The sequence below is a fragment of the Orcinus orca genome, chromosome 5, assembly GCF_937001465.1.
Source record: "Orcinus orca chromosome 5, mOrcOrc1.1, whole genome shotgun sequence".
NCBI lineage: Eukaryota > Metazoa > Chordata > Mammalia > Artiodactyla > Delphinidae > Orcinus > Orcinus orca.
In genome coordinates this window covers 147,387,358-147,404,046 of record NC_064563.1, presented here as the reverse complement: position 1 = coordinate 147,404,046, position 16,689 = coordinate 147,387,358, and the positions used below count along the sequence as shown (strand labels likewise).

At 60.8% G+C, this 16,689-nt stretch overlaps 3 protein-coding genes across 10 annotated transcripts in view; 2 read left to right on the top strand and 1 right to left on the bottom strand.

Moving 5' to 3' along the window:
- Positions 1-2,055, top strand: part of DNMT3L (DNA methyltransferase 3 like) — a 14,818-nt gene extending 12,763 nt beyond the window's left edge. The window contains exon 10 of the mRNA XM_033418568.2: positions 1,568-2,055. Coding sequence (XP_033274459.1) covers positions 1,568-1,733 — 166 coding nt within the window. The 3' untranslated portion in view covers positions 1,734-2,055. The remainder of the gene's footprint in view (positions 1-1,567) is intronic.
- Positions 1,809-8,242, bottom strand: LOC117199302 (translation initiation factor IF-2-like). The gene is made up of 2 exons (XM_049710416.1): positions 8,028-8,242; positions 1,809-7,883 (listed from the first exon to the last, which is right to left on the bottom strand). Exons 1-2 carry the CDS (start codon positions 8,096-8,098, stop codon positions 6,968-6,970), a joined length of 987 nt encoding a protein of 328 aa, XP_049566373.1. The 5' UTR covers positions 8,099-8,242; the 3' UTR covers positions 1,809-6,967.
- ICOSLG (inducible T cell costimulator ligand) lies at positions 7,564-16,689 on the top strand. Of its 8 annotated transcripts, none has more exons than XM_033418443.2 (7): positions 7,564-7,698; positions 9,092-9,132; positions 10,029-10,394; positions 11,095-11,376; positions 13,743-13,913; positions 14,850-14,885; positions 15,784-16,689. In XM_033418443.2, the coding sequence occupies exons 1-7, from the start codon at positions 7,685-7,687 to the stop codon at positions 15,792-15,794; spliced, it is 921 nt and encodes a 306-aa protein (XP_033274334.1). In that variant the 5' UTR covers positions 7,564-7,684; the 3' UTR covers positions 15,795-16,689. The 8 variants fall into 8 exon arrangements, 6 of the variants coding, with proteins under 6 accessions (XP_033274334.1, XP_033274333.1, XP_033274332.1 ...); XM_033418442.2 differs by having other exon boundaries at positions 15,540-16,689; XR_004480515.2 differs by lacking the exons at positions 14,850-14,885; positions 15,784-16,689 and adding an exon at positions 11,600-12,266 and having other exon boundaries at positions 13,743-13,870.

The following is a 16,689-nucleotide window of genomic DNA, read 5'->3' as shown; positions in this document are numbered from 1 at the left end:
TCCCCAGGCTCCAGGCACGTGCCTCACCCTGCACAGCCCCACGCTCACAAGCACACACCTGCTGTCTCACAGGCTCACACTTGTCACACACAGAGCACACACTCACACAAGCTCACATCCTCACGGGCGCCCCACTGTGTGCGTTTGGGCCACACTGAGCTTCTTTCAGCCCCTCAAACAGGCCTGCCTTGGGCTTGCACACACACACATACACGCACACACACACGTGCACACACACAAGTGCACACACACGCATTCATGCACACACAGACGGGCACACACACGCACACACGGCCTTCGGTGCTCCTGGAACATTCTCAGGACTGGCGATTCTCACGCACGTCCCCTCGCCAGCCCTGCACACCCACAGCCCTGGTCCGGCCACCCCGCCGCTTCAGGCAGCCTTTCTGCTGCCAGGACCCTGCCCTCCTCCACTGTCCCCGCCACACACAGCCCCCCGAGCCCTGAGGAGAAGGCCGTCTCCTCCCCCAAGCCCCGTGCATCTGGCCTTCGTCCTTGTGTTGGACCAACGTTGCCTGCACCTTCCAGGACAGTAAGTCATGGGTCCTCCCCCGGCAGTGCCTGGAAACTTCTTTTCACCACCTCCCAGTGCCAGCTTTCGCCCCGCTCACGCTGTGGCGCCCACCCGGCCCCCAGCCAGGACTGTGGCAGGGACGTGGGGAGCCAGGTGGAGCAGGTTCCAAAACATTATCTCTTCGGAAGACCTGAGGGTCACCCCACCTCCTCCACAGCGTCTCCCCACTTCTCTCCCCTGGAGGTGGGTGACGGGGCCTGGGCCCCAGGAACGCAGGAGGTGCTTCCCTTCAGCTCACACTGTCTCAGTCGTGAGGGAGACCCCCTCACTGGAAGTAGGGACCGTTTTGCTGGGATGATGGGCAGCTGCCTTCAGACAGCACTGGCCTCCCTTGGACAGTGGAGCTGCCCCAAGGAGGTGGGCAGGGAGAGCACCAAGAGGGGCGCTGTGTGTTTCTGGCACCTTGTCCGTGGCCTTCAGCCCCCGCAAAAACTGAGCCGAGAAATGTCCCCCGAGTCCAGCGAGGTGCCAGGCGCCACGTCCACGAGACTTGAGTCCCCAGGGTTGCATCACGTGACGAGCGGGGTCCCTGCTGCGTGGCCCTCCGGCTCAGGCAGCCCGGGGCCCACAGGCAGCCGTGCTCAGCTCGGGTGCAGCAGAACCCTTGGAAGGGCCAGGGAACACCGCTTGACCAGCCTTGCCCACGAGTCCCGCCCTCCCTTCTCTGTGGGTCTGCTCCGCGGTGGCCTCTCCACCCTGAAAGTGAGACCTGCTGAGCTGGGCCAGTGGGCTGCCCTTGGGGACCCTCTGTGCACCCGTCTCGGGTGCCAGGCCCCTCCCCAGGAGGGGTGTGGGAGCCATCGTCCCCTACTGCTCACGACATGCTTGTCATCCCACCACGCGGTGAAAACCTCACAGAAGGCAGGTGGGGTCTTTCTCTCAGAGACCTCGGGTAACCTAGCGAGACGGGCACCCCCCAGCTTTCTCCCAGGAGCCCTTGGGCGGGTACCAAGCCCCCGCTCTCCTTCTCAGCAGGCATTCAGCTCTGGATCCCCAGGAGGAATTATCCCTGCTGGCTCGGGACAGGCAGAGAGCAAAGCCCCCCACCCAGGGCCCAGCCACGCTGGTGAAGAACTGTTTTCTCCCCCTGAGAGAATATTTCAAGTATTTTTCAACAGAACTCACTTCCTCTTTATAAATGAGTCATTATACCGTGAAAAAAAAAAAAAAAAAAAGAGAGACTTTTCCTAGAACAAAGACAACTTTCCTTACATTGTTTCTTTTTTCCTTTTCAAATTATTATTTTATTTGCTTAACTTTGGATTTCCCGAGATTGCTACAGGCCCATCATCCCTTTGGGCCTGGAGACACAGGGCCCCGCTCCCACCATGACCTTCGGTGGGAGGGGGCGAAGCCTCGGGTCTAACGGTGGACGAGACCCTGACATGACCGTGCACGTCGGGCTGCTGGAAATGTTGCTTTGTGCCAGTTGGGAAGTTAAAATATATTTATTATGATCGCTGTGGGTCATCTTTGGTGTTTCTGTGTATAAGCGCCGCCTTCATTTTATCCTGTAGGACACAGGAAAGTATGTAGAAAGACGAGCAGGACACAGGGTTATAGCCGCGCGCTGCACCTGTGCCATTGTACCCGTAGCCGATGCCGTCACGGCTGCCATGCGCCCTGACGGTTGAAATCACCCACCCTGATCAGAGCCACAGGAAACATCCCAAACTTTGCAAAGTGTAGATATCCACTCGGTCAGCCAAGTAGGACAGGCTGAACAGAGGGCATGGAGGCCAAGGCCAGGTCCACTCGCGAAGCATGCGACCTTTGGTCCTCCTTAACCCAGACGGACTTGCTTGCAGAAGGCGGGGTCCCAGTTTGCCCCGGGCTCTGGTGAGGACAGGACCATTGGAGCATTGACAGAGCCGGCTTCAAATCACATGTGATGAATCCCAAAGGGGCCTTTCCAGGTTAACCAGAAAACTCCCCAAAGGGACCCAGACTCAGACAGGCACATAGATTCTGCTTGTCCTGGGCGTTACACTGTGACCTGGGGAAGCTTGGGACCACTGCTAGTGCCGACAGTGGTTTGTGGAAGAAAGGTGGGGCTACAATTGGACTTTCTGAAGGGTGTTTTTTTTTTTGTTTTTTTTGTTTTTTTTGCGGTACGCGGGTCTCTCACTGCTGTGGCCTCTCCCGTTCTGGAGCACAGGCTCCGGACGCGCAGGCTCAGCAGCCATGGCTCACGGGCCCAGCCGCTCCGCGGCATGTGGGATCCTCCCGGACCGGGGCACGAACCCTTGTCCCCTGCATCGGCAGGCGGACTCCCAACCACTGCGCCACCAGGGAAGCCCTGAAGGGTGTTTTAAAAGTATCTTGAAATAGAATAGAAGCTGTGATGGTTAATTTTATGTGTTGACTTGGCTGGGCCACGGTGCCCAGACCTTTGTTCAAACATTATCCTGGAGGTTTCTGTGAAGGGCGTTTTGGATTACATTGATACTTAAATCAGTGGGCTTTGAGTAAAGCAGGTTACCCTCCACAGTGCGGGTGGGTGCTGTGTCTGAACTCATCAGTTGATGCTAACCTAAGCTAAGCTCCAAGGTGATCGTATTAGGAGGTTGGGCCTTTGAGAGGTGACTCCAAACTGGGATTAGTGCCCTTACAAAAGAGGCCCCAGCGAGCTCCCTCACCCCTGCCGACGTGTGGACACACGAGAAGCGTGTGACCGTGCAAGGGGCCCTCACCCGACCCTGCCAGTACCTGACCTGCCACTTCCAGCCTCCAGAACTTCGAGCAGGACGTTTCTGTTGTTTACAAGCTGCCTAGTGTGTGGAATTTCATTATAGTGGCCGCGTCGGACTGAGACAGTCCCGAGCCTTCAAAGGCCTAATCTGCCCTGAGCGAGAAGGAATTCTCTCTGAGCACGACTCTTCCCGGGCCTCCAGCCGGCCAGCTCACCCTGAAGGTTTTGGGTTTATCAGGCCTCCATAATTACGTGAGCCAATTCCTTGAACAAACTGTCTCTCTTCCTGTCTCTCTCTCTCTCTCTCTCTCTCTCTCACACACACACACCCACACCCACACCCACACCCACACCCACACACACACACAGAGCCCTGGCCGAGGGAAACATCTTCATCTTCACGAAGACCTTCTCTCCAGGCTAGCAGGGGGACAATACTGGGCTGTGATGTCACGGGTCTCCTGTCCAAGGGCTAAAGGTCTGTAATGAAACCAAGGTCATGGCAGCCCCAGAAAACACGGAGGGCCAGTGGGGACAGCAGCATCTGAGCACAGATGAGACCCTCCAGGGAGGCCAAGCCCTGGGCCCAAACCGACCACAGAGACGGGCACTCGTGTCGGCGGTTGACGGGACAGGGCTGGGAACAGCTGCTTCCACCCGAGGCAGCCGGCGCCGGGGGGCGCGGTCTGCCGGCGTCAGCTCCGTGCCAGCCTGCTCCCAGGCGGGGCCCAGAGCCCCTCCAAGCCGCCTTATAACACCTTGAGATTCTGCCTCTAAGTATTTCATCCCACCCACAGAGGCCCCTTGTGACCCCCTGTGGTCCTCTGAATAATGACTCCAGAGAGATGTTCCTGTCCTAAACCCCAGAACCTGCGAATGTCACCTTATGGGCAAAAGCGGGCTTGGCTGCTATGATGAGATGGAAATGGGGAGACTGTGCTGGATCACGTGTGAGCCCCAAGGCCCTCGCCAGGGGTGGCAGAGGAGACCTGACCCCATATAGAGAAGGCCATTGCCGTGGGGGCAGAGACGCAGCTGCAAGACAGCGGGCGCCTGGGGCACCCGGGGCGGAAGAGTCGGGAAGGACCCTCACCTCCAGCCCCCCGGAGAAGCGCTGGTTCAGGCATCCCGCCTCCAGAACTTGAGACGGTGCATTTCTGTTGTTCTGAGCCCCGAGTTTGAGGTAATGGGGTCTTGCTTCTGTGTCTGCACCCAGAGCCTTGGGCCTTCAGCACAGCAGCAACTCCGGCTTGGTTCCCAGGTTGGCCTAGACAGCCTTCCGGGTGGGCTTCTCTCTCCCGCACCCCCAACACACACACCCGCCTCGCTGCCTGAGAAACGGTCACGGGTGAAGGCAAGCGAGGAAAACCTCAGCTCACCCGCAGGAAGTCTCCCGAGGGCCGTCCTCTGTGCTCATCCGTCTTGAAATCCTCTGTCTATAAGCCACGTGCCAGTATCGGTGCGGACGCCTTACGTGTGCTCACTCACAGGAACCACGAACCTACTTAGCTGCGTTACGAGGAAGACGTTGTCGCTACCGCCACTTCGCAAATGCGGAAACACAGGCACAGAGGGGTTACGGTCTCAGGGGCCTGGGGCTGGTCTTCTGCCCGCTCCCGGGGTGTCCCTCCCCCGCTCCTGCCCCGTCCTGCTCGGACGTCCCCTTCCAGCCCCACTGCACTCCCTACCGCTTGCCTGCCCGCTCAACAGGCAGCGCGCTCCTTGGGCCCAGGGTGCCCACTCTTGGGTGGGCCTGGCAGCAGCACTTGGCCCTCCGGGGTCCGGGGAGGAGGGCTGCCCGGAAGCCAAGCCTGACCCCTTCCCCACAGCAGCCGGCCGCGCCGCGGCGTTCGCCTCCGGAAGCCCACCGCGCTCCCTGCCCCGCTGCCCTGGGGCTGTGCCCCCGCTGCACGGTAGGGCTGCGGCCCGGGACGCCGACTGGGCACCTTTCCTTCCCTGCTCCACGTGAGCCGACACTGCGAGGGAGGTTTTAACCGAGGGGCCTCTCCGTCCCCCAGGACCCGAGGTTGTGTGTGGGGTCCACCCCTTCCACTCCCCAGCACTGCGGGTGGGGGGGGTCTTGGTGGGGTCGGGACTGGACCCAGGAAGGCGGGAGGTGTCGGACCCAGCCGGTCCCTTGTCCCTTTCTCCTCACCCGCGGGTGATGCTGGGTCGGCCCTCCTCTGCCAGCTGCTGCCAACCCCGCGGGAGGGGATCTAAGGCCACCGATATCGTGCCCCCTCCGGCCCTGCTGGGCCTGACACAGTGACCGCCCCCCCACCAAGCGTCCCCGCTGCATCTGTTCTAGACATGGCATTGGTTTTCTGGCTCTGGGGATGGGCAGCGTCCTGAGACCCCATCTCTGATCTGATTTATACCCACGCCCGGCTCTCCTGGCCAGATCTTACTTTTCCTCCTGGCCCCCATCTTTCAACCCCTTCCTGATGCCCCCCACCCAAGTTCAGGCTGTCTGTGCCCTCACTGGACACTTGAACGGGAGTCCTGGCCGGGACCCCTGTCCTTTCTCCTCCCCCTGCCCCCAAAGGGAGGATAGACCCTGCTTGGCCTCCGTAAACCCCCCGCCCCAACCTGCAGCCTGACCTGGGAGGGGTGAAGCCCCTGCGCTTTAGGACCGCAGGCCCACCTCCCTCCCTGGCCACCTGCAGCCCCCAGCCCCCTCCTCGGCAGCATCCCCATCTCCCAGCCCAGCTCTTTTGCTTCCTTGTCTCTTTTTTTTTTTTGCGGTACGAGGGCCTCTCACTGCTGTGGCCTCTCCCATTGCGGAGCACAGGCTCCGGACGCGCAGGCTCAGCGGCCATGGCTCACGGGCCCAGCCGCTCCGCGGCATGTGGGATCTTCCCGGACCGGGGCACGAACCCGCGTCCCCTGCATCAGCAGGCAGACTCCCAACCACTGCGCCACCAGGGAAGCCCTGCTTCCTTGTCTTGTTTGCTCTTGCCGCCACAGGAATGTTAACTTCCACCAGGCGCAGATTCTCTTATGTTAAGCTTTCCTCTTTAGCACTCACATAGGCCGCGTGTGGTAGGTGGGCACTAAATCTTTGTTTTAAGAATGACAGCATGCAGGTGGCTGGGGCCAGGGGAGCCCCGTGGGCTCTGCCCTCACTTCACACCCTGCCTGTCCTGCGCCCCAAAGGCTGGTCTCAGCACCCCCATCAGCCTGGGCCGCAGGACGCACCCCTCGCGCCTCCACCCGACAGGAGCCTCCAGGCCTGAGGTGGGTGCCTGGGGGCCCAGGCCCTTCCGGGGGCTGGACGGCCTCTTGCCTCACGGCTCCACCCACTCGCCTGGCCGGCACCCACCTGGCCGGTGCGGGAGGAGGACGCAGCTGGGCCTAAAGAGAGGAGGCCTCGTGGAACGGGTGGGCTGGGCAAGAAGGAAACGGGGCGTTTGCCCCCAGCTCCGGGGCTCCGCGCCGCCTTTCCCAGACCAGGAAAAAAAAAAAAAAAAGAGTGAGAAGTCCCACACGCTTGGAGGAGCAAAGACGAACTGGTTTCCATGCGGTGAGCTTTTCAGAGCCTTTAATAGTCAAATATGCCGCGGCAGGTGGCCCAGGACTGACAAAGGACGCGGCAGCAACGCGGGCTCGGGGGAGACTAGGGCTGGACTGGAAGGTGGAGCCTGCCGGCCTGCCTTCCCTCCCTCCTTCCTGCCACTCATTCATTCGTCCCTGAACGGTCCTGGAGCTCTGACTTCACCAAGCGCTGGAGGTCCTGGCTGCGTCCCGAGAGCGGGAGGGAGGGCGGGAGCCTCACTCTCAGCCCGCCGCGCCCCGCCGGCTCTCAGGCCGCTGGGGCGGGGGACAAGCGCAGGCGGAGCCGGGGCGCTTGGGGGCGCGGACGTTCTGCGCGACTCCGGGGCAGCACTGAGCCTCCCACGGCCCCTCCAGCTGGGCAAGCCCTCCAGCAGAGCGCTCGGCCGCCCTCCTCCACCGGACCTTCCCTGCCGCCGACTTGCCGGGGTACCTACTGCGCCCAGGCTCAAGGCCCGGTGGACCTGGAGCCCCATCCTGCAACCCGCGGGGCCCGACTTACGCCCTCTCCTGGGGAGGGCTGAACTTTCGGGAGTGACTGTCCAAGCTTCCGTTCCCTCGCGCCTGCCAGTGGCCAAGGCCGTGGGAGGGACCGGGCCGGGGGTGGGACCAGGGGCGGGGCCGGATCGGGAGGGCGCTGAGCCGGTCGCCGGCTCAGCGCCCAGAGCCTCCGAGGCGCGGCGGGAGCGCAGCGAGTGCTGGGCGCTCCGAGGGCTCCCGCGACCCGAGGTCGCTTGTGCTCGTGCTCGGAGCTCTCCCGCGGCCCGACGGCTTCCGCGGCCCGAGGTCTCTAGTGCTCCGAGATCTCCCGCCGTCCGAGTTCCCCCGTGGCCTCCGCCCCCACCATGCGGCCGATGAGGTGAGCGTGTGCGCGGACGCGCCCTCTGGGCGCGGGGAACCGAGCCTGGCGGCACAGCGGAGGCCTCGGGCTCCGGGAGCGGGGCGGCACCGCGCGGGGCCGCGGGAGGCGTGGTTACCTGCCGGCGTTGTCCTCCCGGCGGTGCGGGACGCTGGCAGTACGCGGGTATACCCGGGGCGGGGTCCCTGCCGAGGGAAGGAAAGAGGAAAAGCTGGGAGAGAAGACATAGCGACCCACTCTCACTTCCCCCCCCTCCCCTCCCCGCCCCCGGCGGTGGCCCAGAGGAAAGAAGGGTGTGAGTTTGCTGTGCCAAGGTCGCTCTTATTTACCTCGAATGCCGTCTGGTGCCCACCAACTGGTGACGTGCCCCCCGCACGCCTGGGTTTTCCCCTTCCTGCATCAGCAAAGGCAAACTGGGGAAGGTGCCGGCCAGCTGGTCACTCCTGGTCTCTTGCCAGCTGAGGGGGAGGCAACAACTTTCTGCCAAAATACCCCCTTCAGGGCAGTCTTAGCATCGTCAGCCTGTGTTTCCCTTGATGAGCTGGTGAGGTACCCCATCCCCAGGTGTCCCACACGCACAGCCCAGAAACCCACCCACCCCAGGGTCCCACCACCCAGTCTCCCCAGTTGGAAATACAGGGAAAGACTATTCCCTCAAGAATGGAAAATAAAAATACTGCCGTGTCACAGCCACCAGCCACCCACACCCCTGAGCAGGGGGCCCCGTCTGTGCTTTCTCCTCTCTGACCCAACGAGGAGTGGGCTGGGGCACGGGCAGAGTGGTGACAGGTGAGGCAGGGGCCACCGCTGAGGCATGCGGGGTACAGAGGCTCCCAGGCTGAACGCGCCAGGAGCCTGGGAGTCATGAGAGGGGTGTGCCGGCCCCCAGGGCTGAGCTGTGCACCAGCTCCAGTGGAGCCAGCAGATCTGGTTTCAGATTGATCACGTTCCTTCAGAAGGTCGTCCTGGGGCTCACCCGACCCTGGCGGGGGGAGGGGCATCTTACATCTTCTCTGTCTCTCAAACTTCAAATAACCCAAAAGTGGGTTTTTATCCGATTTTATACAATTTCTTAGACTCCATCCGTGCAAAGCCAGGCCACCAGGGGGCTGATGATTCCTCTCGACACCCTTTATCACACCCTCATAATTGCTTTGAGGGGCGTTTTATTAACGTGGGAGCTGGTCCCGTGCAGGGGCTGCCAGCCCCTTGGGGCTTGCCTGCTGGGCAGGGAGGAGTTGGTGCTGCGTCCGCTCCTTGAATCCCTGGCTGCCCGGGTGGCCTGGGCTGATGGCCTGGCTGCGGTGTATTCCCACTGGGATGGTGGATGTGACCGGCTCCTGACCCCACTGGGGAGAGCGGGACTCACCCTTTTCTGGTTGTTTTTTCCCAGCCCTGGACTACTGCTGCTGCTACTCTGTGGCCTGCGAGCTGGTAAGTGCAGACGGTGCTCTTGCTGGAGCCTTCCAAGCCCTTCAGTTCTGAGCAGTGAGGACCGCGGGGTACAGGTGTCAGTGGGGTCCTCCCCACAGCCCTGCTTGCTTTTCCAGGGGCCCTTGTGAGAAAACGGGGCCCCCAAGCCCAGGGTAATGTGTGGCATTGAGAGCCACAAAGGGGAGGGCTCGGCCAGACCCCGTGGTTCTCCTTTCGTGTTGTGTTTGGGACAGGCAGAGCGCAGTTCCCCCCAAGTGTTTCAGAACCTCCGCTTTCCAGAGGAGCTGGGAGCTGGGCTTCCTGTTTCCCGTGACCCCTTTGCTCCCCAAAGCCACCAGCTTCCAGAAGAGTGCAGAACGGGGATATGGCAGCACAGCGGAGACTGAGGCCTTGCCTGGCCTTCCAGCCCACAGGGCGGCGGGTCAGGGCACACGGCCACTTTCCCTGCTGGCATCTGAGCCGTTGTAACAGACCACAGAACCTCGCCGGGCCTTCTCTGATGGAGTTGCAAACACTCCTATAATGATGTTGTTGAGAAGCTGATGTTTTCTTTTCAAATGTCAGAGTTTTTTAAAAACATCTTTTTATTCTGAATTCATTGTAAACTCCCAAGAAGTAGTAAAACCAGGGAGGAGTCCTGGCTGGCTCCCGGCATGATGACTGGAAACCGACCCTGGTGATGTATCAGAGCAGCTTACGGCCCGTGTCCGAATTTTTAAACTATTGTTGCTTTCCTATGTGCATCTTATTACTAATACATTCCTTTCCTACTGAAATGAGTCAGAATTGGGGTTTGAGTCTTGCAACCCAGAAGCTCCCCCATCCCTCCAAAGGGTGAGTTCAAAGTTACGCGTCAAGCGCGGAAGATGAATTCTGTTCTCTTTGGATGTTTGCAGAGATTCAGGAAGAAGCAATCAGAGCGATGGTGGGCAGTGACGTCTGGCTCAGCTGCATTTACCCCGAAGGAAACACCTTCGATTTAAATGACCTTTATGTTTACTGGCAAATCAGTGTGCCGGGCAAACAGAACACCAACTCTGTGGTGACTTACTACCTCTCGGGAAACAGCTCTGCCGGCCACGTTAACAACCACTACAAAGACCGGGCCCGGCTGTCCCTGGACGGCATGAAGCAGGGCGACTTCTCTCTGCACCTGCACAATGTCACTCCCCAGGACGAGCAGAAGTTCAACTGCCTGGTGTTTCGGAAATCCTTAGAATTAGAAAAGATTTTGGAAGTCACGGTCACGCTAAACGTGGCAGGTAAGACGGCGGAGCTGCCGAGTTGATTCCAGCCCAGCCTTACGGCCCGGAAGAAGCGTCAGTGAGACCTGTTTTCCGCGGCTCATTCACCCGTGTCTTCCCTTCGAGGAAATCCAGATCCCTCTAGCGGGGTTCTGTTTAAACCAGGTGTGCGGCTTAGGTGGTGGAAATATCGTTCGGCTCGTAAGACAGTTTTCCAGTAGCCGAGGTGCCTCCCTCCTCACAGGAGCTCCTAAGCTTGCTGTCCTTGCCTCGAAACTCTCCAACTCAACCCAAACGAGATGTTTTCATGAAATTAGGAGGGAGCGGTATAAGGCACTAAATGAGATCAGAGTTTAGGAAGAAAATTAAAGCGCCTCCACCAAGTTGCTCGGAGCACCGTTCGGTGGAGAGACGGGTGACTTGTCAGCTGACCGTGTCACTAGACTCAAAGGAGGCCAACCTCCTTGGGGTGGGACGTGGGTGCCGGTCACTGCCCGCCCGGCTCATAGCGCCCCTACTGGTGGGTTGGGGGGCATGACTCTGGTAGAACAGGGCCTGTGCTGCTGCCCAGACCACAGCCTTGGTACCGGCCCTGCTCCGGCGTCTGGGGCACGACGGCTGCCTCCCTGCTACCCTGGCCCTTGGCACCGTGTCCCCCCCCCCGTCTTCTGTGACCTTCGGAACCTGGCACCCCTCAGCCCGTTTCCCTCCCCTGCAGCAAACTACAGCATGCCGGTGGTCAGCGGCCCATCCCAGGACGAGGAGCTGGTCTTCACGTGCACATCCACGGATGGCTACCCGTGGCCCAAAGTGTACTGGATCAACAAGACGGACAACAGCCTGCTGGACGACGCCCTGCAGAACAGCACCGTGTCCCTAAACGCGCGGGGCCTGTACAACGTGGTCAGCGTCCTGCGGATTGGGCGGAGCCCCCCCGTCGACGTGGGCTGCTGCATTGAGAACGTGCTTCTTCACCAGAACCTGACCAGCGGCCAGACGGGTAAGGTCCCGGGGTCTGCGCACTGACCCCGACCCAAGGCTGGGGCCAGGGGCGACTTGGGGGATCCTCGCAGGTGGGAGACAAGCCCCTATGAGGTGACTCCACAGCAGCTTCAGAGGTGGTGGCAGGGCGAGGGGGTGACAGACATCACCGTGGGGCGGAGGGCAGGGGCCGGCCAGGTGCTCGGGGTGCTTAATCCTCATGCACCTGGGGGGGGTGTCAGTTTTGGGGACCCATTTCACAGATGAGGGACTGAGGCTCCGAAAGGTCACGTAACGCTTCAGAAGCTGCAGGTGAGGCGGCGGCAGCATCAGGATTGAAGCCCCTCCTGCACAGCCACCACCCCAGCTCTTCGGACGTGTGCCCCCTGGGAAACCAGAACCCCTCCTCCACCAGGGGGTCCGGCTGGGCCTGGCTGCCGTCCCAGGCCCCCTGTGGAAGGGTGCAGGCGGGTGACTCCTTCGTAGAAGCCACAGGCTCTCTCAGCCTGTGTGTCCCTGTCAGCAGCGTTGAGACGCCAGGGAAGGAGGGGCAGGAGAGCTGGAGGATGGGGGTGTCGGGGGCCTGCCTGCTGCCCAGCTGCCGGGAGCCCCCGCGCCCGGGCACTCGCCTTCCTGGAATGCAGGTGCAGCCCTGGGACTCAGCGGTCACGGTCTTCTGGCTGCACCAGAGGCCTCCGCTGGCCTCTGCGTCCCAGCAGGGCAGCCGGGTGCAGGGGAAGGGGAATGGGAGGGTCTCCTGGGGCCGTAGTCTCGGCCCAGCTGCTCTGGAGGACAACTGGGAAGCCTGTCAACCCCCATCACCCTGCCCTGTGCCCAGACCCTCTGAATCAGCACTTCTGGGCTGTCCAGGCAACAGGACATGTTGAAAAGCTTCCAGATGGTTCTAAGGTGCATGGGAGGCCTAGCCACTGTCTGGCTCATGGCTCCTTTGGGTTTCGGCAAACACGGGACACTTGTAACAAGCTGCCCAGGGAAGGGCACAATGGTTGGGCACTGGGACAGGAGGATTGGCCCCCTCGTGCACTGCCAGTGGGACGGGAAATGGTGCAGCCGCCGTGAAGAGCAATCTGCTAGTTCCTTAAAACTTAGCCTGTGGGGCTTCCCTGGTGGCGCAGTGGTTGAGAGTCTGCCTGCCGATCAGGGGACACGGGTTCGTGCCCCGGTCCGGGAGGATCCCACATGCCGCGGAGCAGCTGGGCCCGTGAGCCACGGCCACTGAGCCTGCATGTCCGTAGCCTAAAAAAAAAAAAAACTTAGCCTGTGACCCAGCAATTCCACCCCTAGGTGTGCACCCCAGAGCGCTGGAAACGAGAATCAAACAAATACTTGTACATAAGTGTTCACAGCAGCTCATTCACAATAGCCAAAAGGTGGGAGCAACCCAAGTGTCCACGGATGGACGAAGGGATGCATCCATCCACACAGTGGAGCATTACTCAGCCACGAAAAGGAATGAGGCACTGACCACGCTGCAATGTGGATGAACCGTGCAGGTGACGCTCAGTGAGAGAAGCCAGACACAGAAGGCCGCATAGTGTATGATTCCATTTGTACGAAATGGCCCGTATAGGTAAATCCAAACAGACAGAAGGTAGATTAGAGTTTGCCAGGGGCTGGGAGAGAGGATGGGAAGTGACCACTGATGGGAAGGGGGTTTCCTTTTGTGGTGGTGGAAAGTTCTGGAATTAGATAATGGTTTTGGCTGCGTGACCTTGTGAACGTACTAGATGCCACTGAATTGTTCCTTTTAAAATGGTTAATTTTATGTTATGTGAATTTCACCATCATTTTTTTTAAAGCCAGCAATTAAGCTAGAAAGAATTAATTAAATTAAGTTTACTTTAAAAAGCCAGGAAGGGCTTCCCTGGTGGCGCAGTGGTTGGGAGTCCGCCTGCCAATGCAGGGGACGCAGGTTCGTGCCCCGGTCCGGGAGGATCCCACATGCCGCAGAGCGGCTGGGCCCGTGAGCCATGGCCGCTGAGCCTGCGCGTCCGGAGCCTGTGCTCCGCAACGGGAGAGGCCACAGCAGGGAGAGGCCCGCGTACCCCCCCACCCCCGCAAAAAAAAAAAAGCCAGGAAGCCTGTGCTTCCCACCACGCCCATTCCCAGGTGTGGACCTTTAGGAAGGGCTGTGATTACACGTCACACAGGTAGGGTGAGGAGGAGTGACAGCCCAGAAAGAGACGAAGGGTCACCTGAAGGGGGAAACCCTTCTCTCCATCAGCTTTATAGCTTAAAAATCACAAAACACCTCTGGGGAAGTCTGGTGGATCAGTACTTCCCTTAGGACTCTCTCCTTCAGGATGAAGAAACCCCCTTTTCCTCCTGACCCTGTAAGTCCTGGGTTACTTTCCTTTCCTGCAGAAATGTTCACGGGAACCAAGGACAGCATCACAGAGGACCCAGTGGACGACACCCAAGATGCGGTGAACCGGCCGGTTCTCAGCGTCCTTGCTGTGCTAGTCGTGGCCGTGGCCGTGGCCGTGGCCACGGGCTGGCTGTGCAGGCGGAGATGTCCCTACAGAAGCTACGCAGGTATCAGAGAAGCCCGCGCTGCAGACAGCGCACACTTACTTTGTTGGGGTGAGGGCTGGCCTTTCCCAGGATGTTTCCAAGCTCTGCGTGGTGCCGCTCTCACGGGAAGCATGCTTTAATAGTGCTCACGTGTGTGAGGATAGCAGCCCCAGTGCCCCTGGTGTGACCTCCGCCTCCGAGATCCTGACACAGCTGCGCCCCAGAAGGGAAGTCTGGTCTCTGGGTCTGGGGGGGACGGCAGACTCCGAGTGGTGTGTCTGTGGAAGCCGAGTGGCCTTCAGTCCCTCAAGGCCGTCTGTCCAGTTCTGGCCAAGCTCGAAGACAGATCCAGAAAGTCTGGGTTTTGACTGTGTAAAACGAAGAAGCAGAACTCACAGTGGGGAGCAGAAGAGCCTAGAATGTGGACCCTGGGACCACCCAGGTGTCACAAGAGGGCCTGAGGGCTGGGGCCTCGGGGGAACCCCTTGGGGAGGGGCCAGCACAGTCTCCCCAGGTCGGCCTGGTGGTGGAGGTCAGCGGGCATCCCCAAGGTCTTATTAACGAGGTCGGGCTCCTCCTGGACTCCTGGGAGGGTGTGGAAGGGAGCGCGGCTGGATTACGGAGCCTGCGCACAGTGGGAGCTCTGCCCGACGGGAGGGGTTGCTACGTGCCGCCTGGAGCTGCCACTTGGTTGCCAGTGCCGTCTGCCCAGAAATACTGCCCACGGCCCCACTGCCGACCCAGCCAGGCTGCTGAAGGCCCTTGAGCACCTTGAAGCGTTTCCCACCCTGACCTCTTACAAAGTCTCGTCCTGGAAATGAGGGCGGCCTGGGGAGCCCTCACCCGAGCAGGAAGCCAGAGGAGCGTGGAGTGGGGCGCTGCTGAGTGCGGGGCCCTGGGGTCTTCAGAGAGGCCCCCTCACAGCCCGCCCTGAGTGTTTCTGGTTTGTCCCAACAGGTGCCCAGGCTGCGAGGCCGGAGCTGGAGCTCACGGGTCAGTTTGCCAGGAGGGAAGGAGACCCGTGGAGGAAGCGTGGGTCCACGGGCTCGGGCGAGCTGGGCGCTCCACACTCTCAGTGCCCGCCTTTCAGCACGGGTGCTACTCGATGACCAGGAAATAGGCGTTTCCAGTTTCAGAGACGGTGAAATCCCAAGCGAAGGCCTGTCCCCCTGGCCTTCCTTGGCGTGTAAGCCCGTCCTCTCGCTGACACTGTGCTATGGGATTTTCCAAATGTACAGCCACGCGTACATGTCAGCAGAGAGCCTGGGACCACAGCCCCGCTGCCCCTCCCCAGCTGCCCGGCTCATCCTCCTGTTCTCCCTCGTCTCAGCCCCACCCCTCGGGGGCGGGGCCTCTCCAGTGAGTCCAGACCCTTTGTTCGGCACCTCACCGGCCCAGAGCAAAGGTCAGAGTGATTCCCGCCCCAGTTTGGGAAAGTAGCCACACGCAGGGCCTTCAGTTTCGGTTTCCTACTGGCAGGTGCCTCGGGCTGCCAGGCCTTGGTGGTCAGGCCAGCGAGCTCCACGCCTGAGGCCAACGACCATGCCCTGAGCCCCGTTTCTCCACCTGTGAGAAGGGTCGTCAGGGGAGGGTGGGCCCGAGGTGAGCACGACCCACACGGCAGTGGCCACCCACCTGTTCACCCAGGTGATTCCGGGGCACACGGCTGCCTGGGGCTGCAGCAGATTCCCTCCCAAGGCTGCTTTCAGACCATGCGGGACACGGCTTGCTAAAGAATCCGGGCCTGCTGACCCGAGAGTCCGATGCGGCGCCCGTCTGCAGGCGTTTTCAACCCTGTTTTCACCGTCCTGGTTCCTGAGAAGATGAGTCTCTGCTTGCAGAGAGAATGAGCCAGCTCTGTGCTCATGCCCCTCTCCTCTTTCCTTCCAAGAGCACGTGTGATGAGAGCTCCCCCAGGACGTGCCACCAGTGGGGACGTCGGGTGGCAGCTCGAGAATTGACCCGGGCAGGCTGGACAGAGGACACCATCTGCGCCCGTATTGGGGGCTGCACGGACACTGGGCCACCTGGCCTTGTGGGGACACGCAGGCGCCCCCTGGAAGGGCCACGCTGACCCCAGGGAGCACGTGGCGGGCACTGACCTGATCCTGGCAGCCCTTTCAAAAGGTCGGCAACTCCTCGGGGATACGTGTGCCCCCAAGTAGGTGGGCTGCCCACCTTCGCTGCCAAGCACAGAACAAGGAAAGCGTTGTGACGGCTCCTTTCCGCCACCAGCCCCCAGAGCCTGCGGCGCTTCTCAGCATCCTGGACCGGACGGGCTTGAGGCCACTCTCTTCCGGGATGACCTGCGCTAGGCCGTGTTCGCTCCAGGTTCAGGGGCCACGTGCTGGCTCTGCCGGTCAGTCTCCTGCCCCACCTCCGCCCTGAGGACCCGGCGTCTGTGCAGACGCGTCCTGAAGCACTGAGCGGGCGGCACCAGACAAAGCCCTGGAACTCATGTCCCTCCAGAACACTCCCTGGGAGGAAAACCCGACCTCATTTGTTGGTCAAAAGCTAGGTTTCCCTCCTCAAAAACACAATGAAAAAACAAAAACAGTGGAGTTTTGGGAGAAGGTCTGTGCTGGGCGGTGCAGCTGGGCGTGGTGGCCCGGGGTTCCGCTGCGGGGGACAGGCAGGCAGGGCTGGGACACACATCTCCAGAAGACACCAGCATGGACAGGTGACCGTCACAGTCCTTCAAACTGGGGCCGTGAGTGGACGGTGGGCGGCCTTCCGGCCGCGTGGTCGCCTTTCTTCAAACGCAGGAGCAGTTCCCTCGAATCCTGCTGGGCAGCCC

What these genes read in the sequence shown, in the direction of transcription:
- ICOSLG (XM_033418441.2), top strand. An exon ending in ACTCTGTGGCCTGCGAGCTG is followed by an intron (nt 9,133 to 10,028) that starts GTAAGTGCAGAC and finishes GGATGTTTGCAG; the next exon opens with AGATTCAGGAAGAAGCAATC. An exon ending in CCTGACCAGCGGCCAGACGG is followed by an intron (nt 11,377 to 13,742) that starts GTAAGGTCCCGG and finishes CCTTTCCTGCAG; the next exon opens with AAATGTTCACGGGAACCAAG.
- LOC117199302 (XM_049710416.1), bottom strand. Translation starts at nt 8,098, where the DNA reads ATGCAGGAAGGGGAAAACCCAGGCGTGCGGGGGGCACGTCACCAGTTG. An exon ending in GGCACCAGACGGCATTCGAG is followed by an intron (nt 7,884 to 8,027) that starts GTAAATAAGAGC and finishes TTCCCTCGGCAG; the next exon opens with GGACCCCGCCCCGGGTATAC.